Raw genomic sequence first — 24811 nt, forward strand, 5'->3', positions numbered from 1 at the left:
TGGGAATAAAGAGAGCCTTTTCTGGTTGGCTGCTGGTGTGTAATGGTGTTCCAGAGGGTTCTGTGTTGGGACCACTTCTTTTTACATTATATGTCAACTTGTATGACGGTGTTGATGGCTTTGCGGCAAAGTTTGTGGCCAATACTAAGATAGATGGAGGATCAGGTAATTTTGAGGAAGTAGAAAGGCTATGGAAGGACTTAGAGGGATCAGGAGAATGGGCAATAAAGGGCAGATGGAATACAGTGTCGGGAAGTATAAGGTCATGCGCTTTGGTAGAAGAAATGAAAGGGTAGACTATTTTCTAAATGGAGAGAAAACTAAAAAAATCTGAGGTGCAAAGGGACCTTGGAGTCATTGTGCAGGATTCCCTAAAGGTTAATTAGCAGGCTGTTTCTAATGTGAGGAAGGCAAGTGTGGTATTAGCATTTCTTTCAAAGGACTAGAACATAAAACCAACAACGTATTGTTGAAGTTTTATGTAGCACTGTTGAGACCTGAATGGGATTATTGCAAGCAGTTTTAAGAAAGGATATTCTGACATTGGAGAGGGTTCAAAAGAGGCTCAAGAAAACAATTCTAGGATTGAAAGGCTTGTCATATGAGGAGCGTTTGATAGCTTTGGGCCTCTACTCACTGGAACTCAGAAGAACGAGGGGTGACCTCATCTGAAAACCTAACAAGTATTGAAAGGCTTTGATTGAGTGGATATAGAGAAGATGTTTCCTGTGGTGGTGGAGTCCATGATCAGAGGACACAGCCTCAGAATAGAGGGGTGTTCTTTTAGAATGGACAAGAGGAAATATTACTTTAGCCAGAGAGTGGTGAATCTGTGGAATTCATTGCCGCAGGTAGCAATGGAGGCCACGTCATTGGGTACATTTAAAGCAGAGATTGATGGATTCCTGACTAGTCAGAGCATTAAGGGGCATGGGGAGAAGGCATAAAAACAGGGATGAGAAGGACAATGCACCAACCATGATGAAGTGGCAGAGCTAATGGGTCAAATGGCCTAATTGTACTCTTATATCTTATGGACTTACGGTAGATTCCTCATCACTCCTATACCACCACATACCATAACCAGATTGACTGTCTTTTCTTGTTTTTCTTTATCTCCATACAAAAGAAGTACTTCAAAACTAATGGACAGCTGAAAGTTAAGACTGCAGCGTCATCACATGCTGGATCCTCACACTCTGATGACTTGTTCTCATATCCTTTAGTCATGAAGAGCATCAAATACAGGATTCAACCTAAACCAAATGATTTTGCTGCTTCTGGAACTAAATTATCCAGGGAATTCCATCTTTCACTTTTGAATTGCAATGTCTGCAATTCAGCCAAGTTTAAGTTCCTTAAGGTGCTGACACTCACAAGCACAATCTGAGGAACTCATGTTCCTTGTCTGGGAACACTCAAAGTATGCTAAGTCATATTTTGTTTCTAATGGAATGGCCTGCCAGTGACGGTGGTGGAGGGGGATATGATAGGGTCTTTTAAGAGACTTCTGGACAGCTATATGGAGCTCAGAAAAATGGAGGGCTATGGGTAACCCTAGGTCATTTCTCTGGTAAGGACATGTTCGGCACAGCTTTGTGGGCTGAAGGGCCTATATTGTGCTGAAGGTTTTCTATGTTTCTCTAATACATTACATAAACGTGCTAATGTTTTTTGTGAAAGTTAGTTCAAGCCCTCCATGGAACTCTTAAGCTACAATTTCTTATTTACCTCAAAGGAGAGCACATCGTTGTATCCCAACCAAACATGCCAGGAATAATTCATCCCTGGAACAGATTATTTCAAATTACAAGTAAATACCCACTCAAGTATGTAGACCTGTGGCACAAATATCTTTAAAAAATACTGCAATCTGTGACAGCTGAACTTCTAACCAGAGACTGTTAATCTGAAACTTTATTTAACCATGGGTGCTGCTTCAACTGCTGAGTATATAGAAAATTGTCTGCTCATCTTTCAGATTAACAGTATCTACAGCTCCAACATGTTGGTTCATGGTCTACTCCTGTGCCAAGATGAGGCCACCCTCAGGGTGGAGGAGCAACACCTTATATTCCATCTGGGTAACCTCTAATTTGATGGCATGAATATTAATTTTCCTTCTGGTAATTTTTTCTCTCCCCTTGCCCCTTCTTCTATTCCCCTCTTTGGCCTTTTACCTCTTCTCACTTGCCTATTACTTCTCCCTGGGTCCCCTCCTTCTTCCCTTTCTCCCATGGCCCATTCTCCTATCCTATCAGATTCCTTCTTTTCCAGCCCTGTACCTTTCCCACCCACTTGGCTTCACTTATCACCTTCTAGATATCCTCCTTCCCCTCCCCCCACATTTTTACTCTGGCATCTTCCTCCTTCCACTCCTGTCCCAAAGCAGGGTCTCGCCCCGAAACATTGACTGTTGATTCATTTCCGTAGATGCTGCCTGACCTGCTGAGCTCCTCCAGTATTTTGCATGTGTTGCACTGGATGTTCAGCATCTGCAGACCTTTTCAGGATCTACAATTTATTTTTTTGATTTACCAAAACCCATTGTTGCAATAGGGTCAAACTGAAATTGCTTTCATTATGCATTTAATTCTTCCGTTACTCTGAATTTCCAAGAGTCACTTTGATATTTATATCTGTTAATTAACTCCTTGGGATTGTTCAATTCCTATCTCGTGTGTTTTGTTATAGACCCTAGGGTGACATAATTTTAACCAGCTTGCTATGGTCCTAATTTACTTTTACCTTCTAACAATTTTTTTAATGACCATTTATAATTTGCTTTACTAAATCTATTTGATGTGAGTCATTATCAAAGTAGTAGATCTTTCAAGTGAAAAAAGTGTCAATATACATTTTGTTTTAATATTGGAATATATTCTAATTTGCATCTTTCCCGTCTTGTTAAACGTTTCTTCTTGATAAGTAAATTTATTATCTCTGCTCCTTTTGACAATTGATTTTTAAAAAAATAATTAAAATAGGAAAACTCAGTGTTGAACTCATATATGAATATGAATATGAATATGTTAAGTATGTGTACATACTTGCCACCAGTTCAAAACAACATGTGAATTTAGGTTAACTTAATTTGTCATCTAAATTTATAACAAGACAAATCAATAAACTGGTAGAGGTTGATGAGAATCAAATAAGGATTAACTTGAGTATAATATTTTCCTTGTTTGTTAAAGATAACACCTAAAAATCAGAAAATTTTCCAGCTTTTTTTCCAATTTGTTAGATATTATACACAAGTTAGTTGAGTATAATAACTGAAAAGTTGAAAAAATTTACTAAGAGAATTTCAGATCTTATAGCCAAGATGGCTAAAGCAACAGCTGTCAATAATGGAACACTTGCATTTAGATGTAGCATTAGATTTTAATTATATATTGTGTTTAATGCCATAAGATACCCCCGAAACTTCACAGAAACATTATCAAACCAAATTTGATCAAATACATATTTGAGATTATAGTACAGAGAAGTGCATGAGAGAAAGAGGAAGATGCTCAGGGAAGTCTTTAAAGAGGAGAGGTAGGTATAGATGAAGAGATGTTTAGAGGATGGGTTCTACAGGTTGGGGATTTCTGAATCAGAGTAAAGATCAGGAGAGGTGGTGGTGAGTTATAGCTGTGAGTCATCATCTAATGTACTCTAGAATGATATGCTCCGTTTTTGACAAATGTTACTGATTGCAGCTCGTGGACAAGGAATAAGTAGCAACGCAACATCATTGTGGTTAGTGTGATGGTTTACAGTACCGGTGACCAGGATTCAATTCCTTACAGACTTTGTATAGTCTCCCTATGACCACATGGATTTCCTCCAGGTGCTCCAGTTTCTGCACACATTCCAAAGACATTTGGGCTAGTAAGTTTTTGGCCTGCTAGGCTTGCGCAGGATGCATGCCAACACCAATGGGCTGCCCCCAGCAAATCTTTGGATTATGTTGGTTATTGACACAAATGACACATTCCACTTTACGTTTCGATAAACATGCGTCAAATGAAGATAATCTTAACCCTCAAGGACTGCCAGAAAATAAAGTCTGTCCAAGATTAACTACAAATAATAGTCAAATGTGTTTGGACATCAGATAAAGAAACAATCACTTGAAATTATATTAAAATTAGAGTTGTGGATTTGTGGGCTTTTAAACGCAAGAATTATAAAGTGACGCATGGGAGGGAGGAGAGAGGGACTTTGGGGTTCCTAAGTTTAACTGTTGCTCATTCTTTGGGGCACTTCTCTGGTTTTGTGGATGTTTGTGAAAAAAAGCATTTCAGGATGTATATTGTATACACTTCTCTGACATTAAATTGGACCTTTGAACCTCTGAATTTAACTTTCAAAATTTGACTATGATCATCCATGGTATATTCCTCTTATCACTGGCAGACACATTGGAATGCCTCCTTGTAAGCAGTTTAACCGACCCTTCATTGAATGTTAGGGTATAATCTCAAAAGGCTTTTATCTTTGTGATATCAAGGTAGAAAATGTCACATATCCTCAACAGCTAATCACTCAACTGGTTAGATATTCGAGTTGATGGAAAACAGAGCCACCCTGGTTCAAAGGCACAAGATGATGAGCATTACAAGTTACAATTGTGATGATAGAGGAGATTCCGAAGTAAAATGTCATGATCACAATAGTTTTCATCTCTACGCTCTAAGCACAATACGGACAGCGAAATATAGCAGTACTGAGAAAGGCATACCTGCAGATTAGCCAAGTCTGGTGATTGAAGGGAGAAGATAATGTCACAGATAATGGGTCACCACTGGTATTTAAACAGAAAATAGAGCAGCCACCAACAAATCAACTAGCAAAAGTTACTTGACCCAAAGGACTAGCTATCTCCTCTATACAGTACATTATAAATGTATCTTTGTCAAGCCACACAGCAGCTTCACATTTTGAATTTAATTGCACTGTTCTGCAAGCAGATAGAATCAACTCTGGCCTCTCAAGTGTCTCACCATAGTGCGAAACATAAGGAAATGCAACCTCAATTCAGCGAGGAATAATAGTGAGGCTATTGGACAGTTTGATGCTAAGAAATAATCTGTATCTTCCAGTGATCACACTTGTGCAGTTAAACTTGGAAATCAGAAACAAGAAGCATCTTGTTGGAGGAAATCTGTGGTTTGAACAGCATCTGTTGGGGTGAAGGAATTGTTGATAATTTGGGATAAAAACCTGCATCAGATCTTTTAACATTCTTAACAAACTAGGGCCTCTTCATACAAGGATTCAAAGATTCAAAATACATTTATTATCAAAGAATGTATAAATTATACAACTTTGAGATTTGTTTGCTTACAGGCAGATGCAAAACAAGAAACCCGAAAGAACCCAATTTAAAAGAAAGGTAAAGACCAACCCCCAATGCACACAGAGAAAGAGAAAAAAAACACAAATCTTGCAAGCAATCGAAGTGAGCAACAACGGCACTCTAAACCATGTGAGTCCTTAGATCCAAATTCCTGGACAGTCCAGCATCGGCCTGAAGCTTCAGTTCATCATATTAGTGGGGCAAGTCTCTGGTAAAGTTTGCAGACACAATGCACAGCAGCCAGGAGCAGTCTCGCACCCTTGACGTCTTGGAGAGAGGAGCCCCGGTCTATCTGGACCGGCACTGAAATTGTCCAAACAGTGGACTGTACCTCGCATTAGGACCTGGCCCCCCAGCGGCGAATCACTCCGGGCCTAGATTTTGCTGCTGAAGAAGCTGTTCTTGACCTCTTCAAATTGGCTTGGTGATCAAAGCAATTCAGCACCACCCAATTCTCAACACAGTGCCTTTCCAGCCTATGATGGTCAGCGTTTAAATTATCCAAGCAGCAGATTGTGCCTCACATTAGAACCCGCGTCCTGCCATGGCAAATCGCTCTGGGCCTAGAACATGCCACCCGGTGAATCACTTCAGCCTAGATTTTGCTGCTGAAGAAGCTGTCCTTGACCTCTTGAAATCAGCTCAGCACTTAGGGCAATGCACCCTTGCATCAAGTTAGGTGGACGAATGTCAGAACTCCTCTGCCTCATCTTCTCCTCTCCAAATTGTTCACTCCAACTATCACAGCTCCAACTCCAAGCAAGTTGATTTTGCAGCGCGCCAGCAGGGCACACCTCTCTAATCCGCTTTGCCTTCACTCACCTCTCCATCATTTGCCGTGATAGTTTACCACAATTTGCTTCAAAAAAAAGTGTTATTAGTAATGTTTTTATTGAATTTCTTTGCTTTCAAGCTTCTGGTAAGCTGTTGCACGCCATCTTTAACTAAATATATGGGATTGTATGAAACTACTTTTTAAATATAACATTGTATTAAATACTAATTGAAACATATGCATAGGAATGAAATAATCACTTTATATCTATTTTGGGAATTTTAAATATGCATGAATAAAATCTCAATTTTGAGGGCCATAACATTTGCCTGTACTAATCTGCAATGATGGCCTAGTGCACCATCATAAAAAAAATCCTCATTTTAATAGATATACATTTTGCAGGGTATTTTATTTTACAATGGATTCATTTTTAGTTAAAAAATTAGATTCTCATTGTTTAAACTGTGATCAGCAATAATGGCAACTTTGGAACTTAGATTTAAAATACATCTTGTTGAAAATGTTAAAGTTGCTATTAGTTGTGTGTGTTTTTAAAGAAGACCCACAAGCATTCATTTCTACAATGGTTCAGAGACTCGTCTTCTGTGATTTTAATTATGGTATGAAGACAAGTATCTTTTATTAAGTTTGACTTGCTTCTTAGTGGCCGTGATTTTTATCAGAGGTTACTATTTAGAATTATATATTGCAGTGGTTCCCTGGCAAATTTAAAATTCATCATTCAAAAACAATTATCACATCTACTGGAGTTAAACAGATTTACACTTGTAGCTGAACATATTTTTCATAAAGCTCACTTACAATTAAATGAGTATAACAATAGCAAAAAAATACAAACAAATTAGTAACCGATTAGTCCATTCCTTGCCCATCTCATCTGAGAGATAATGTTTGACAAGGCACCAACAGGCCTCCCTGCTCTTCTAACAATACCTCGGTAATATTCAGATCCACCTGAATCAGAAATAGCACAACAGCCATGCTTTGTCAGCTGTTTCTCAAATCCTGCATTTAAATGTCACTTTGGATTATGAACTCAGATCCTAACATGTAAAGGAGTAGTGGGTGGTTGCTGGGTTCTGAAGGGATAGATAGGGTAATAGCTGCAATTTTTTATTCAGAGGAAATCGTAGTACCATCTGAGCCAAGGAGACAAGGCATTGATAGTGATTGAATAATAACTTCTATAAAACTAATTGTTACTGGTGAAATGGAAACCATTTAGGTCACCATTTCTAAAACACTGTTGGGTCAGTATTAACTTAATCATTTTAATTTCATTTTGCCCCAGTTAAAAAATTCAGTGATGTGAGAAGTTGAAAATTCATTTTGTTTGCTCCACCATTCTGAAACCGTTAATGGAAAGCTGTTGATAAAGTCCCACATAGGAGATTAGTGGGCAAAATTAGGGCACATGGTATTGGGGGCAGAGTACTGACATGGATTGAAAATTGGCTGGCTGACAGGAAATAAAGAGTAGTGATTAACGGCTCCCTTTCGGAATGGCAGGCTGTGACCAGTGGGGTACCGCAAGGTTCGGTGCTAGGACCGCGGCTGTTTACAATATACATTAATGATTTAGATGAAGGGATTAAAAGTAACATTAGCAAATTTGCTGATGACACAAAGCTGGGTGGCAGTGTGAAATGTCAGGAGGATGTTATGAGAATGCAGGGTGACTTGGATAGGTTGGGTGAGTGGGCAAATGTATGGCAGATGCAGTTTAATGTGGATAAATGTGAGGTTATCCACTTTGGTAGCAAGAACAGGAAGGCAAATTACTATCTAAATGGAGTCAAGTTAGGAAAAAGGGAAGTACAATGAGATCTAGGTGTTCTTGTACATCAGTCAATGAAAACAAGCGTGCAGGTACAGCAGGCAGTGAAGAAAGCTAATGGCATGCTGGCTTTTATAACAAGAGGAATTGAGTATAGGAGTAAAGAGGTCCTTCTGCAGCTGTACAGGGCCCTGGTGAGACCCCACCTGGAGTATTGTGTGCAGTTTTGGTCTCCAAATTTGAGGAAGGACATTCTTGCTATTGAGGGAGTGCAGCGCAGGCTCACAAGGTTAATTCCTGGAATGGCAGGACGTCATATGTTGAAAGATTGGAGCGACTGGGCTTGTATACACTGGAATTTAGAAGGATGAGAGGGGATCCGATTGAAACATATAAGATTATTAAGGGATTGGACACCCTGGAGGCAGGAAGCATGTTCCCACTGATGAGTGAGTCCAGAACTAGAGGCCACAGTTTAAGAATAAGGAGTAGGCCATTTAGAACAGAGATGCGGAAAAACTTTTTCACCCAGAGAGTGGTGGATATGTGGAATGCTCTGCCTCAGAAAGCAGTGGAGGCCAAGTCTCTGGATGCATTAAAGAGAGAGTTAGATAGAGCTCTTATAGATAGCGGGGTCAAGGGATATGGGGAGAGGGCAGAAATGGGGTACTGATTGTGTATTATCAGCCATGATCACAGTGAATGGCGGTGCTGGCTAGAAGGGCCGAATGGCCTACTCCTGCACCTACTGTCTATTGTCCATTGTGTATAATGGAAGGCAACTGAAAATACAGCAGCTTCTGAAATCCCACCAATCCCACTTGCCACCCAGTTATTGTTAAGTATCTTTGCATGAGCATACATAGTTCAACACCAGTTCAAACAGAAAGGAAAACAAGGACATACACGGAACCTTTCAAACCCTTTTCAGAGAGGTTCAAAGCACTTTACAGATAAACAAATACTTTTGGCATCTAGTTACTAGTGTTGAGTTGGAATTGTGGAAATCAATTTGGAAATAGTAAGTTCCTACAAACAACTCGGTAATGGCCCAGGCCAGTTTATTTGGTTGAATAGAAATACAACTGCAAATGCTGATAATCTGACTGAGGCACAAAAAGCAGGAAACACTCAGCAAGTCAGTCAGTACCTGTTCCGTGAAGCTTCTGATGAAGAGCCTACAAATTGGAAAAGTTGACTATGTTTCTCTTTCCACAAATATTGCCTGACCTACAGAGTGTTACCAGAATTTTCAGTTTATATTGGTAATGTTGGTGAGGATGGACTATTACCGAGGATACCCTTCCTCATTAACTTCAAGGTAATGTCCTGAAGCCTTTTATATTCAGCTGCCAGAATAGAGAGGGCTTCTGCTTAACACCTCATCTCAAAAACTACACACCTATTAGTGTGGCATTTCCACACCATTACATTCAAATGCTTCTACAGCTTTCCAGTGTTCAAATGTTGGGATTGGACTCCATTGATGAATACTTATTTCATCAGTTACAGAGAGTGGTACTGCCCTAAACGTTGGGAGATAGTGATATCCTTTGACTAAATGCTCCATTATAGCACTACCAATGGACTGGCAAGAATCAGTGCACCAAGAGTGTTTCAAAAACCACACACAATTCACACATTCCATTTAAAAACTGCAAAATTCTTAAAAGAAAATTATAAAAATCTGACATGTTGCTTACGTTTAAATGAAGTTTATTCATCCATTGTCCAATGACTGAATAGGTGCGTGTGAAATTGTCCTTGATTTGGTACTGATAAATATCGTAACGTCCAGGAGCATCTCCATTTTCATTAAAGGTCACAGGGATTCCTGCGCTTCCTGCAGATAATCAGAGAATAAATAGTTATGCTTGTAAACAGTTCAAGACAAATTCACGACGTAGGCCAAAGTAAAAATACTTCTCTTGTATATTTCTAATCATGTATTCTTCTCATTTCTAAAGTCGATTGAAATAATTGAAGTTTATTATTAACAAAGGCTTTAAAGGAAAGATCCGTGTGGAAGCTGCAAGTAGCTGAGTCACCTTTTCAGTTTAAAGGGAATCTCAACTACTGACAAGGAAAGGAACTTAGTGAGCTGGGAAGCCCTTTCATGCCAATTGTTTTAAGGTTTTGAGCCACAAAGATGCACAAATTTACCAGTTCAACATTTCTGCTAAATTGCAAATTGTTCTCTGTGGTAGTGCTAGTGTTTAGTTCTGGAACTGTGTTGATGTTTCGGACTCTCACGCAAGTATGCTTGAACATAAATGTGCTGAACTACTGCTCTCGACCACTGCCATCAAATCCATTGCAATCTCAATGTCTAGCTTCTCGCTGACTTCAGCAATGGAACCCAGATCATTGCAGTTTCCCAGTAGACCTTTGAGAAATCTGCCCACTGAAATGGTGTCCAGATTTTCACAAATAACTCTGACATATTAGATATCCTTCAGTATTAGAGCACGGCTTACTTGTGTCAGATTCACAACCCTGTCATTGTGACTTGAGCAGGTTCTTCAAGAAAGCGCTCATCAATGATCCACTGATATTATGTATTTATTGATAAGCGTGTGTTGTGAGATATTATGAAGAATTTAAAGACCCTTGTCTTAACTACATGCATTTTAAAAATAATATTTGTCAATAATCATGATAAGGATATCCCTGGCAAAGCCATCATTTATTACACATCCCTCCTTATTCTTAAGAATAAAAGGTAGAAATGGATAAGGTCAGCCAATAGGGTTCTGGTGAAGCTGCATAGACTAAACTCCAATCATACCATTGACTTTGAATGACGAAGACAGGAGATGGTCAATGCCATTTGCTCCAGTGGGAGCTAAGGGCCCAAGAAGAAAATGAAAGTCATTATTGATTAAACACACAAAATGCTGGAAGAACAAGTGGGTCAGGTAGTAGCTTGGCGAGAAAAAAAACACTCGATGTTTTGGCCTGTGACCCTTCATCAGGACTCAACATTTCTTATGAAGGCTCTTGGCCTTAAATGTTGACTCTTTATTTCCCTGTGTAGATGCTACCTGACCTGTTGGGCTGTTCCAGCATTTTGTGTGCATTGCTCAGATTTTTGGCCTCTGCAGAAACTTTTGTTTCTGTTATGTGTTCAATCACCAATGAAGCAGTCAAAGACGCTGAAGTGTCAGATCCTGTCCCAAGAAACTCCATCTGTAATATCCTATAGCAGGAATAATTGAGCTCTAATAACCACAGTTATCTTCCTTTCTGGAAAGTAGGAATATAATCTCTGTGACATTTTCCCCTTGATATCTACGGATATCAGTTGTAGCAGAGCTCTGGGCTGTAATGATAGGTCAAATGCCATCTTCACATCAAGGATAATTGCAGGTGAACACCTGTTTATCCATGTTCCTGTAAGGGAAATTTACCTTTACTCAATTCAAAAGTCTTGGGTGCTGAAGAAAAATATGTTCTTATTGCATTCATGCAAAGACGTAAATAAATGAACAATCGCTATTCAGCTCAGCTGTCAATGCGTGTGCAGATAATGTGCTTTGCATCGTTGAAAATTGTGTTAGGCCCATTTTCTAGCAATTCAAACTCTCTCCAAACCCCACCAACCATCTATCCTCCCTCCAAACACAAAGGTCGCCTGTATTTAAGCTGCCGTCTGCAAATCTGTGTTCACTCCCTATTTCTGACACCATAAAGTATTCAGACCCGTTGCGTAAATGTGTTACTATACGGTCTTTCCTGCTTATCTTCAGTCTACTGATCAGCGAACCACATTTTGAGAATGTTTTTCTCCCTGATCATTGCTATTTAAATTTGTGTTTGAACGGCTTTCACTCAATTTACTTTTTCCACAGATTTCCCAGAATTATTGGCATTTTTAAATGTAATCATTATTTCTAGCATCTCAAAATTTGATATATTTCCTCTCTCTCTGATCACATTCATATCTCTCTACTTACACAGCTTTCAAACATGCCAGATGCCATGACCGAACCTTCAGCACTCTCTTTCAGCCAGCACCAACTCCACCCTGTATCACTCAGTGTTTCTTTGTCTTCCTTCTATCACAGATATTCCCTTTCTTCTGCCACCTTCCACTGCCCTTAAAACATGTTTGTTTCCTCACCCTTCCTAGTTATAATGAAAGGTCATCAAACAGAAATGTTGTCATTTCCCTACTGATACTGACCAAGCTTCTGACTGTTGTTGGCATTTTCTGTTTTCTTTTTCAACCTGCGGTATTTTTCTCCGCAACTTCCGCCTCCAGCATATTATCCTCCGCAACTTCCGCCACCTTCAACAGGACCCCACCACTAAGGACATCTTTCCCTCTCTACCCCTTTCTGCTTTATGCAGGGATCGTTCCCTCTATGACTGCCTGGTTCACACGCCCCTCCCCACAGATCTCCCACCTGGCACTTATCCCTGCAAGCGTAAGTGCTACACCTGTCCCTACACCTCCTCTCTTACCACCATTCAGGGCCCCAAACAGTCCTTCCAGGTGAGGCAACACTTCACTTGTGAGTCTGTTGGGGCAATCTATTGCATCTGGTGCTCCCGGTGCAGCCTCCTCTACATCAGCAAGACCCGACGCAGATTGAGGGACTGCTTCGTTGAGCACCTACGCTCCATCCGCCACAACAGACAGGATCTCCTGGTTGCCACTCACTTCAACTCTCCTTCAGATTCCCATTCAGATATGTCCATACATGGCCTCCTCCATTGCCATGATGAGGCCAACCTTCGGTTGGAGGAACAACATCTCATATACTGTCTGGGTAGTCTCCAGCCCCTTGGTATGAACGTTGAATTCTCCAACTTCCGGTAATTTCCTCCCTCTCCCTTCCCCATCCCACCTCTACACTGTCTATCACCTCTCATGACTCTGCCTTCTTCTACTACCCAAAGTGCTTTCCCCTTAGATTCCTTCTTCACCTCTCCAACCTACCCCCTCCCTGCCTCCCCTCCCCCACCCCTTGATCTTTCCTCTGATTGGTTTTCCACCCTCTCCCCACCTTCTTTATAGGGCCCCTGCCCCCTTCTACTTTAGTCCTGATGAAGGGTTTCGACCCGAAACGTTGACAGCTTCTTTCAATGGATGCTGCCCGACCTGCTGATTTCATCCAGCTTTTTTGTACGTCTGTACTTTTTCCCTTCCTGCTTACTTTATAAACCACCCAGGATCAAACTGGATTGTGTTTTGTACTAACATCAATACAATGACCATCAAATAGTGCTCCCAGTAAAAATTAGACAGTAACTGGTAGGAAGCATTGCAGCATTGATGTGCAGAGGGGATCGTAGGATGCACAGTAGGTTCATAGTGCCATGAAAGTGGTAACACAAGTAGATCGGGCATTAAAGAAGACATACAGTATGTTTGTCTTTATGAGAAAGGTATTGAATATATAAGTTGGGAAGTCATGCTGCAGCTGCATAAATATTGGTTAGGCCACATTTAAAGTACTGCATGCAGTTATGGTCATCATACTAAAGAAAGGATGCAAAACCTTGCAAGGGGGTGCAGAAAAGGTTCATCTGGAGGCTTCCTTGGCTGGAGTGCATGTGCTACAAGGAGAGATTGGACAAGCTTGGGTTGTTTTCTCTGAGTGTCAGATTCCGAGGGCAGCCTGATTGAAGTGGGCACTGTCATGAGAGGAATACATAAGGGAGACAGTCAGAGTCTTCTTTCTTGGGATGGAACCATCAAATATCAGACTCCGCAACATGAAGCACAGCTTTAAGGTGAGAGGAGGACATTTAAAGGAGGGGTGCAAAGCAAGCTTTTTTTTTCACACAGGGAGTGTTGGGTGCCTCAGGTGCACTGCTAAGAGAGGTGCTAGAAGCAGATACGATAACAATAGTAAAGCAGCAATGAGATAGATACATGAATAGGCAAGCAAGTGAGAATACAGACCACATGCAGACAAGTAGGATTAACTATACTGACGTCAACGTTGAAGACAACATGGTGCACCAAAGGGCCTGCTCCTGTTCTATGTACAAACTGAGGATTTCTTATAAACTTAATGCACTAATAGGTTAACCACTCAATTGAAACTCTTATACATAACTACGGCTCAAATATTGTTACAGAGCCTTTTCAGAAAGGATCTCAACTAACCACACATGACTGAAGAACCTCATCTAATGAACCGCTTGAATAATACATTTCAGTTTGGTAACAATGTAATGTGTTCAGGACTCCTGGTTTGTTTTAAAACATGTTTTATTCATAGCAATAGGTTGTAAGTCAAAACTAAATATAGATCAATGAGAACTGATCAAGCAGGAAACACGTATTTTCAAAAGAACACAAATGGTAGTTTAATCCACAGTACCAATTATTTTGACTCTAAGTAATGATTGCTTGGTTCAATGGCATTTATTCATTTTCATTTAAGTTGGCGGAATAATTCATCAGGAAATACTATTCATTTTTTTTTGGCGAAATCAACAATAAACCTCTCTGTCAACACGAGTGAATCTGCAGATGCTGGAAATAAATAAAAAACACAAAATGCTGGCAGAACTCAGCAGGCCAGACAGCATCTATGGGAGGAGGTAATAACGACGTTTTGGGCCGAAACCCTTCATCAGGAGTGAAGTAACATGGGATGGTCAAGGGGGGATAAGAAGTGGGGGGAGGGATAAGGTAGAGAGCTAGGAAGTGATAGGCTGGAGGGAAATGGGCTAGGGGGAAGGTGGAGAATTATGGGAAATAAAAGAGAAAGAAAGGTAGGGCTGGGGGGAGAGATTATAGTGAGGGGGGAAAAGAGAGAGAAAGAGAACCAGACTAAAATAATAGATAGGGATGGGGGTAAGGGTGGGGGGGCAGGGGTATCAACGGAGGTCAGTGAGTTGGATGTTCATGCCGGCAGGAAGGAGGCTACCTAGGTGGGAGATAAGGTATTGCTCGGTCCTCCAGCAGTGGTGGGATCTCCCTGTGGCCACACACTTCAATTCCACCGTCAAGATGAGGCCACACGCAGGTCGATGGAGCAGTACCTTATCTCCCGCCTAGGTAGCCTCCTTCCTGCCGGCATGAACATCCAACTCACTGATCTCCGTTGATACCCTGCCCCCCAGCCTTACCCCCATCCCTATCTATTATTTTAGTCTGGTTCTCTTTCTCTCTCTTTTCCCCCCTCACTATAATCTCTCCCCCCAGCCCTACCTTTCTTTCTCTTTTATTTCCCATAATTCTCCACCTTCCCCCTAGCCCATTTCCCTCCAGCCTATCACTTCCCAGCTCTCTATCCCTCCCGCCACTTCTTATCCCCCCTTGACCATCCCATGTTACTTCACTCCTGATGAAGGGTTTCAGCCTGAAACGTCGTTATTACCTCCTCCCATAGATGGTGTCTGGCCTGCTGAGTTCTGCCAGCATTTTGTGTTTTTTATAAACCTCTCTGTAGTTGCCAATGCAAACTGAATTTTCTGCCACTGTTAAGGTAAATAGATTATTTAGTAATTGTTACTGGTTATACTTCAAAGTTTTTACTCTCTGCTCTAAATCTTCCCTTTATCAGTTTCGCAGTAAGACACATTTTTCATCCTCAGTGATTCTTAAGCACCTGCACTGGCTGGAATGTTAGTTATATAGAGGTATGAATGGTGATGCTCTGTGTAGAATCTTCCATGGCCATTTTATTTTAATATCATCCTGTTCTTCACTGATTTTATTCTTGTTTTCTTTTCAGATTTTAATTTATTGTGTGTGTTCTCAGTCTTTGACTGCTCCAAGGACTGCAAAACTAAAATGGCTGGAGGCAACATTTTTTTTCTCTCTCACACAGCCTTTATTTTAAGAAAATATTTTGTTCTATTCACAATTTCAATATGCTTCTACCTAATATCTTGTATAGTGCCGGGATTATTAATCCAGAACCAGAAGTTGGACTAACAGCAGGCCGCCGGGGAGTTAAAATTAAGTAATTAAAACATCAATAATAAATCTAAAGTATTGTTGTAAAATCTCATTTTGCTCATTGATGCCTTCAGAGAATGACATTCATCCGGTGTACAGTGTGCATGTTTTCCCTTTGACTGCACGGATTTCCTCTGGGTGCTCCGGCTTCCTTGCATAAAAGACCCTGAAACAAAGGAGTAGAATTGGGCCATTCAGCCCATTGCATCTGTTCCACCATTCAATCATGGCTGATTTATTTTCTCTCTTAACCTTATTCCCTTGCCTTCTCCCCATAACTTTTGACATGCTATCAACCTCTGCTTTAAATGTTCCCAATGTCTTGACCTCCACAGCTGACAGTGGCAATAAATTCCACAGATTTGCCACCCTCTTCACCTCTGTTCTAAAGGGACATCCTTCCTTTTTTCTGAGGTTGTGCCCTCTCCCATTACTGAAACATTCTCTCCAAGTGCACTCTTTCAAAAACAATTGTAGATTAGTAGGTTATTTGGCCACTGTAAATTGTCTTTAGCGGCCAGATGAATGGTAGAGTCTTGGTGAAATTGATGAGAATAGTGAGAATAAAATATGGATTAATTGTAGGATCAGTGAAAATGATTATCTGATAGCCTGGATATAGTGGGGCAAGGGGATTGTTTCCATGCTCTATCTGTCAATAGCATTTTGATTCTACCCTGCTTATTTTGTCTGGTTTCAGCATGACAACCAACTCAAGATATGATTCTTAAATGCTTTCTGAAGTGACCCAGCAATCTAATTAGTTCAATGGCTTTCAGATCTGAGCAATAAACATTGGGCTAGCCCGAAACATCTGTGTGATGTGAATGAGTTGAAAGCAATACTCATCTAACTTGTTCACAGATGCTAAAACGCCAAACAATTATCTGAAGGTACTATTTTAAAACATAACAAATACAACTCTGCTAAATACCCCTACTATGCCATTATTTATTTCTTTAACTTGTTTATTGAGATACAGTGCGGAATAGGCCCCACTGGCCCTTCGAGCCACACCGCCCACAATCCCCCTATTTCGTCCTAGCCTAAACACGGGACAACTTACAAAGATCAATTTACCTACTGACCAATACATCTTATGGATTGTGGAATGAAACCAAAGCACCCGGAGAAAACTCACACAGTCATGGGGAAAGTGTATAAATTCCTTACATGCAGCAGCTGAAATTGAACCCGGATCGCCTGTACGGTAAAGCATTGTGCTAGCCACAATGCTACCATGCCGCTCTATGACCAAACATAACATCACAGTAGGAAATCACAAAGAATTTGTTTTTTTGAATAAATATACAAATCATCAGATTGTTGTCCACAATTACAGTCCTGGTCAGTATGCAAAATAATCTATATAGTTTCATGAATATGTTGTGAGACCTGGCATAACTTAGGGGACGGCTTTGTCAAGCACCTGCAAGCCATACACTTCCTGCTGGCTAACCATTTTAATTCCTATCCCCATTCCCGTTCTGACATGTCAGCCAATGACATCCTTCTTTGCTATAACGAGGACACTCTCAGGGTGGTACAGCAACACCTCATATTTCCTTTAGGGAACCTCAAATTTGATGTCATGAACATCAAATTCTCCTTCTGGTAATGTTCTTTGCCCTTTGTCCTTTCTCCCTCTCCTTTCCTCCCTCTATTGCCCACTGTGACCTTCTCCGCACCTGCCTATCACCTTCCCCTGGTCCTCACCTTCTTCCCTTTCTCCCACGGCGCACTCTCCTCTCCCATAAAAATTCTTCTTCTCCAGCATTTAACCTTTCCCACTCACATGGCTTGACCTATCATCTTCTAGCTTGCCCTCCTTCCCCTCCCCCTACACCTTTTCATTTTGGTGCCTTCCCCCTTCCTTTCCAGTCCTGATGAATGGTCTTGACCCGAAACCTCAAATGTTTATTCATTTTCATAGTTGCTGTGTGACCTGCTGAGTTCCTCCAGCATTTTGTGTGTGTTTCTAATGATTATTGATAATTATATTAAAAGTGGCCAAGGCCGAAAAAGCCAAAGATTTTGGCACAGTTCACTTGCAACCCAATATACTGTGCCTCTGCCAAAATGAAACAGGTGTGTGAGAGCTAAAACTCTGACAACCTTCTATAGATGGGTAGCAGGGAGTATATTGGCTGCCTGCATCACAGCCTGGTATGGAACCAAAAAGTCCTACAAAAAGTAGTGGATGTGGCCCATCCTGTTATGAGTAAAATCCTCCCAACCATTGAGGACATCTACATGAAATGCTGTTGCAGGAAAGCAGCATCCATCATCAGGGAGTCACACCACCCAGTTGGCCGGCTGGTGGCGCAATGGCATCAGTGCCGGACTCCGGAGCGAAGGCTCCCGAGTTCGAATCCAAGTTGGGCCACCCCTAGGCACGCTTTCCATCCGTGCTGGGTTGAGCGCCGAGCTAGCCATTGGAGTCGTGAAAAAACAAGGGTGGAGTCAGGAACGTTCATATCGTGATCTGGTTAATCCAAAAGGAGACCAATCCTGACACCACGTGCCAGAGAAGAATAGCTGACTGTCTGGTGCAACACGCTAAAAAAACCCGCCAGGTTTAGGAACTCTCAACCATCATCAGGCTCTTGAACCTAAGGGAATAACTTCACTCAACTTCTCTTGTCCCATAATTGAAATGTTCCCACAACCAATGGACTCATTTTTAAGGACTCTTCATCTCATGTTCTCAATATTTATTGCTTCTTCATTTATTATTATTATTCCTTCTTTAAGCGTTTGCACATTTTGTTGTCTTCTGCACTGTGGTTAATCACCCTAGTTGGGTGGTCTTTCATTGATTCTGTTATGGTTATTATCTTTTTGGTGATTGCTCATTGTATGGCATGTCTTGGGCATCTGAAACCTGGGGGAGCCCACCCCTCTCCAGGTTTTATTTTACGAGGTTAAGTTGCTAGTTCGACACTCAACCCAGGCACAGATGGAGAGCGTGAAAAGGAGCTGCCTAGATTTGAACTTGGGACCTCTTGCCCCGAAGTCCAGCGCTGATTCCACAATGCCACCAGCTGGTTAGATTTATTGAGTATTCCCACAAGAAAATGAATCTCAAGGTTGTATATGGTGATATATATTTACTTTGATAATAAAATGTACTTTGAACTTTGAAGTATCATGTATCAAAATGTAAGAATCAATATATGATTCACTCAGGCAGAGAAATGGAGGGCAACAGCATTCTCAACAAAATACATATTCAGACAATGGAATATAGAGAAGACTGCAAAAGTTAAAATATTTTTATTTAAAACTATTGAGTATGATTCAACAGCAACATACAGTTCAACTCCTTACCTGAATCAAAATCAGGTTTATTATCACTTTATTAGGTACAGGAGTAGAATCTGATATGGTTATCCCCTCCTGTAGCCCATCCACTTCAAGCTTCTATGTGTTGTGCGTTCAGGGATGCTCTTTTGTACACTACTGTGGTAACGTGTGGTTATTTGAGTTACTGCAGTTTTCCTGTCAGCTCGAACCAGTTTGCCCATTTTTCTCTAACCTTTTTCATTAACAAGCTGTTTTCATGCATAGCACTGTGGTTACTGTTGTTTTTATTTGTTTTACGCACCATTGTCTGTAAACTCTAGGAACTGTTGTGTCAGAAAATCCCAAGAGATCATCATTTTCTGAGATACTCAAATCACCCTGTATAGCATCAACAATCGTTCCATGGTCCAATTCACTTTGATCATATTTCTTCCCAATTCTGGTGTTAGATCTGAACAACAACTGAACATCTTTACCATGTCTGCAAGATTTTATGCATTGAGTTATTGCCACTACAGTAACATTCATGGGTTCACAGACCATTCAAGAATACGACAGTAGAAGGAAAGAAGTTGTTCTTAAAATTTTGAGTGTGTGTCATTAGGCTTCTATACTTCCTGTACCTTAATGGTAGTCATGTGAAGAGGGCACGTTCTAGATAATGAAGGTCCTTAAAGATAGATGCTGCCTTCCTGAGGCTCCAGCTTTTGAAGGTGTCCTCAATGGTGGAGCAACGTGCTTGCGATAGAACTCGCTGAGTCTACAGCCCTTTGCAGCTTCCTTTAATCCTATACTTTGGAGCCTCCATACCAGCCAATAATGCAACAAGTCAGAATGCTCTCCTCAGAACATCTTTGAAATTTGCTGGTCTTTGGTAACATACCAAATCTCAAAATCTTAATGAAGTATTGCTGCTGGCATACCTTCTTCATGATTGCATCAATATGTTGGTCCCAGGATCGATACTCTGAGATATTGGCCCCCAGAAACTTGATGCTGCTTGAACTTTCTACTGCTGGCCACTGAATGAGAGCTGGTGTGTGTTCTCCCAATTACCCCTTCCTGAAGTCTACAATAAATTCCATGGTCTTGCTGATGCTGAGTGGGAGGTTGTTGTTGTGAAACCACTCAACCACCCAATCAGTTTCAGTCTAATACTCCTCGTCATCACTGTCTGAGATTCTGCTGACAACAATGGAGTCACTGGCAAATTTATAGAGGGAATTTCAGCTGTGCTTACCTACACAGCCATGAGCGTACAGACATTAGAACACATCACAAAGCATCCTTAAAATCCTCTAGGTTTGCAAATCCCTTATTTAAGAATTCTAAATAAAATTTTGGGCATAACTTTCATGATGGCAGCACCATCCTTGCAATGACTGTTGAACAAGCCCATGAAAATAACATAAATGGTCATTTGCCTAAATGTTTCCATTTAAGCTGAGTTGGAATGATTTAATTCCCCCAGACATTTGACACCATCGTTAAAGATATTGCTTTTTTTATCTGCTTATATAATTAAAACCACGTGCATAAATTATCTTGGAATTATTTCACCTATTTTTCCTAAGAACTGATAAATCAGCAATGTATCACCATTCATTCAGGTACCAACACCCACCTTCCCGCTCCAAAGTAAAATTTAGAATTTGATTTTAGAATCAAAACTACCTGTTCACAACTGTGAAATAAGATCCTTGAAAGTGACAATTTTCAGAGAAGACAGTGAGTAAATAACTATCCAAGTAAATGGTCAAAACATTCTACATCCTGGAATTCTTCGCTCGAGACCACGTGGAAGTACTTTCTGCCGGAAAGACTCAGGCAGTTCGCTAAGATGGCTCATATCTACCATTGCAATTTTTTTATGAGGAATAGGCAATGATAGCTGTTTTTTGCTAGTAACACCTACATCTCATAACCCTGGAATTATTTGAAATATTCCTACTGGTATCTTGCTCAGTATTCTTTCTTCAATTAAAATTTCCAAATAAAATTACACTAAATCTTAAGTCCTTTTTTCCAGTACTTTTATATTCCTAACAATACAGAAGTAGGCCATTCATCCCACTGAGTCTATAATGGTTTATAGAGCAACTAATTCTCCCACGTCCCTATCATCCCAGAATCTACCATTTACTTATACTAGGGGCAATTGGCAGTGGTCAAATAACTGACCAATCCAAATGTCTTTGGGATATGGGAGGATACCAGAACACTCAAATATGATTAAATATGAAAACTCTACCCAAAATAAATGGGTTGGATAATTTTGTGGCTTGATCGCATTTTTATAAATATCCCCACTGAATCATGAAAGCAAGTTTGTATTTATACACAGATCCAGGCACATCACAACTCTGTTGCAGAGGCAAGGACACTTAAGGGAAGTTCATCTTTATTTCAAAAGTTAGAGACAAATATGTTTAGCATGAAACAGACCATAAATACTGGACCAAAAATCATTTGATATAAAGTGTTTTGATCTATATAGGGAAGTGCAAAGTCTTTTCTATTTTACTCTTTTTGTTTTTGCAGGTTGTGAAGCATGCTTGTATGTAGCTTTCCAGAGCCTCATCATTAAAGTGTGAATCAACATTGCAGATGTTTCCATCTTTGAGCCATGCAGATAGAAGTGTAGGGCTGTCTTAGCCCCACCAGACAATCACATAAGTACTTTGAGTAGTAGTTAATGAATAAAATCAAAGAGAGGAATACATGCCAGTTTTCCTTTTCTTTTAAACTCAAGGTACCAAAGCCAATTATATTGTGCTTATTGCAACTTTGGGTAGAATCAGCTAGTGACACAGACTAAGAACTGAATGTAAAATTTTCCACTGGGATCTTTTTAATGAGTATGCAGTTTACTATATTGTTAGCAATTACCAAGATCAGATTCATAATGGTTCATTCCTCCTCACAGTTACACTCTTAACATCATGTAACTATGCCACCTAATGTACCAAAAAATTTAATGAATGTGCCTAATGGATATTAATTCTGTGATGGATGCAATATAACACCCTTTACATTATTAATCAGAGTCAGTAAGTGACTCACAGGATATCAGTACATCACAATTACTTTTCTTTACAATAGCTATGGGGATGCCAAAATTTGTTGGATTTTCCTACATCCATTATTGTTATTTCCATCATCAGATGATGAATGAATATGGCCAAAGAGTATTCTAATACATTAGTGCCAGTATTTAAAATGGAGGGAGGTTTATCATGCTTTCTTCTTATTCCTCACAATTCTTCATATGATAACAGCTAAATATTATCGAATTAACAAGCTATCTGCCAGAGAAGCTCTCTGGATTGAGCGGCTATTGTTGAGGGGCAAAAGAATTGCCAATGTAACAGATAAAAAACCTGCATCAGGTCTGCATTCCTTCAGCAGGTTGTTTGCTGCTCCAGATAACAGCATCAGCAGCCTCCTGTGTCTCCTGAATACTACAGGAAATTATTTTCTCTTCAAAGATGCATGGAGGTGCAGTTGGCCAATAATTGCTTTAATCAAGCCTTATTGATGCAAAACACAATGGTGAAGGCCCAAAACAGACCCTTTCTTCGTGCAATTCATCATTGTGGAGTAGATGAAGTATAAGTGGTTGAATTGTAGGTTTTGGTGGATCAGTGAGTGGTGGTAAATTCTAAAGTGGTTAAGGAGGTCAGGGTGGATTTCTTGCACAGATAGGGCAAGAGGTAATGAATGGGGGAGGGGGCTGATTAGTTTTGAGCTTGTACATGCCTAAATTTGATGAACTATCCAGATGCTCCATCTCCATTGAACGGTCATAGAACAAAGATTCCCAACAGTCAATATAAATACCGTACTACTTCAGGGAAGCCATAAGTGCATCTCCTCCTGTGTAGGAACTCAAAAAAAATGTGTCTGGCATCAGGTGTGTGAACAAACTTACCTGTGCAACAAAGCTGACAGAGTACAACTATGGCCTCAGTAGCAGGGAGAAAAACCCACTGACTCAGTTTTTCTTTCTGTGTATTGCAGTATTTTGAGGAGACAGCATTAGTGGCATCTTTCCAGTGTCTTGAGATACTGGCTGCCAGTAATTCAGGTCTCAGAATTCCCCAAGAAGGCAAGGATTATTACTGATCGATAGGTCTGAAGTCTTCAATTGTGCATAAATACACTTTTCCTCCCTTTCAAATAACCAATAGTAACGTGAGAATATTGAAGTTTGTGATAAACTTCAATTCTTATGTCTCTCTTGGTGGATAGGTGGCCAACGAGATATGAGAAGTGGTCCACATTTTCCAAAATCTTCCTATAAACTTTTATTGTTGTATGGTTGTGAGCTGCAGTTGGAGTATATTAATGGAGGACCATTGCCTTGCAAATGTTGAGTGTTAGGTTCAGTCTTGTATTTCAGTTAAAGCTTTGATGATGGCTAGGAACTTAGCTTCAGCCAAAAGTCTTGTCTCCATTCTGCAGCAATATTTGTATCACCAGCAAAGTTGAAATTGAAGAAGGACTATGTATAGTGATTGCTAATTAATGAACTTCCAGACAGTTTTCTGCAGGGTTTGGTCTATGAAGCAAAACTTTAATTCAAAAGGAATAGCCCTGTGTCACTTACTTCCTTTTGCCTAGCTATTATGTGTAAGTAATCTTTGTGGATTCAACTGGTACTTGAGTAAAGCTTTTGCATAATTTTATGAGGCAATAGGAAAGAAACTCAGAATCACAACATATCTAGCCTATAACTTCTTACGATTGTGTGTAAGTGAAATATAAATAAAACCAGCATCGCAATGGTTACAAATCTACCTTATATGCCCTTACACATTAATAGTTTCTGAGAAAGAGAAACAAAACCTGGTCTTAAATAATTCCCGATATGCTGTATTCCTATCAAGTTCTTGCAGAAATTAAAAATACTTATAAAGTGTTGCAGCTGTTAGCAGTAATTAAAATTCATAGGTAAAAGATATAAGTGTCGACAAAAGTAGAGACAGTCTTTGCACTAATGGGTAAGCTTGTCACTGGGGCCAAAAATGTTTCACATGCACTCAACTTCTCCAGTTAATTACAAGCCTGCGTGCTAGGTAATACAATAGTTTTAATCTGATCAGTAGAAGGAGCCTTGATTTTACTAAATCATCACAGCAGGGTAGTTTTTTTTTACTGGTGAACATCTGCTCGCACTCTTGGCTATTAATAATTCTCTTGCCCACTTTTTCTATTCATGAAACTCTTAATGATTAGTGAGGTTTCACATAATAGGTTGGTGAGCACTACTTATCAGCGACACATAACGCATCAGTGACAAAGCATATATTACAACTGATCTATCAGATAATCCTTGGTTTGTTCCAGACAGGTAGAGCCTCATGCCATCCATGATATTTTGGTTTTCCATTCCTATGATGTCCACTAGATTTTGCATTAATGACCTCATGATATTACGTATGGATTACATCCAATTTTAAACCCTGGGGAAATTGGTTGAAGCAGATTATCCTGCTGCCACTGGTCCCAACATCGCTGCACCTTATACTTCCAGGCAACTTTCTGAAAAAGTAGGTATCTAATTGGGCAGGCTGATGCTAGGTTGAAGCCCCCTCCCCTCACATTTCTGCCATGATAACCCTTAGACCCTCTGCTCTCCAAGATTACATC

The 24811-nt window shown here is 40.2% G+C and overlaps 1 protein-coding gene across 5 annotated transcripts in view; it reads right to left on the minus strand.

Moving 5' to 3' along the window:
- The window catches only part of LOC140717154 (metabotropic glutamate receptor 4-like), a 1225436-nt gene that overhangs the window by 311856 nt on the left and 888769 nt on the right, over positions 1-24811 (minus strand). For all 5 annotated transcript variants that reach the window (XM_073030426.1, XM_073030429.1, XM_073030430.1 and 2 more), the window contains exon 8: positions 9630-9769. In XM_073030426.1, coding sequence (XP_072886527.1) covers positions 9630-9769 — 140 coding nt within the window. The remainder of the gene's footprint in view (positions 1-9629; positions 9770-24811) is intronic.

This window comes from Hemitrygon akajei, chromosome 27 (genome assembly GCF_048418815.1).
Source record: "Hemitrygon akajei chromosome 27, sHemAka1.3, whole genome shotgun sequence".
In the NCBI taxonomy this organism is placed as follows: Eukaryota; Metazoa; Chordata; class Chondrichthyes; order Myliobatiformes; family Dasyatidae; genus Hemitrygon; species Hemitrygon akajei.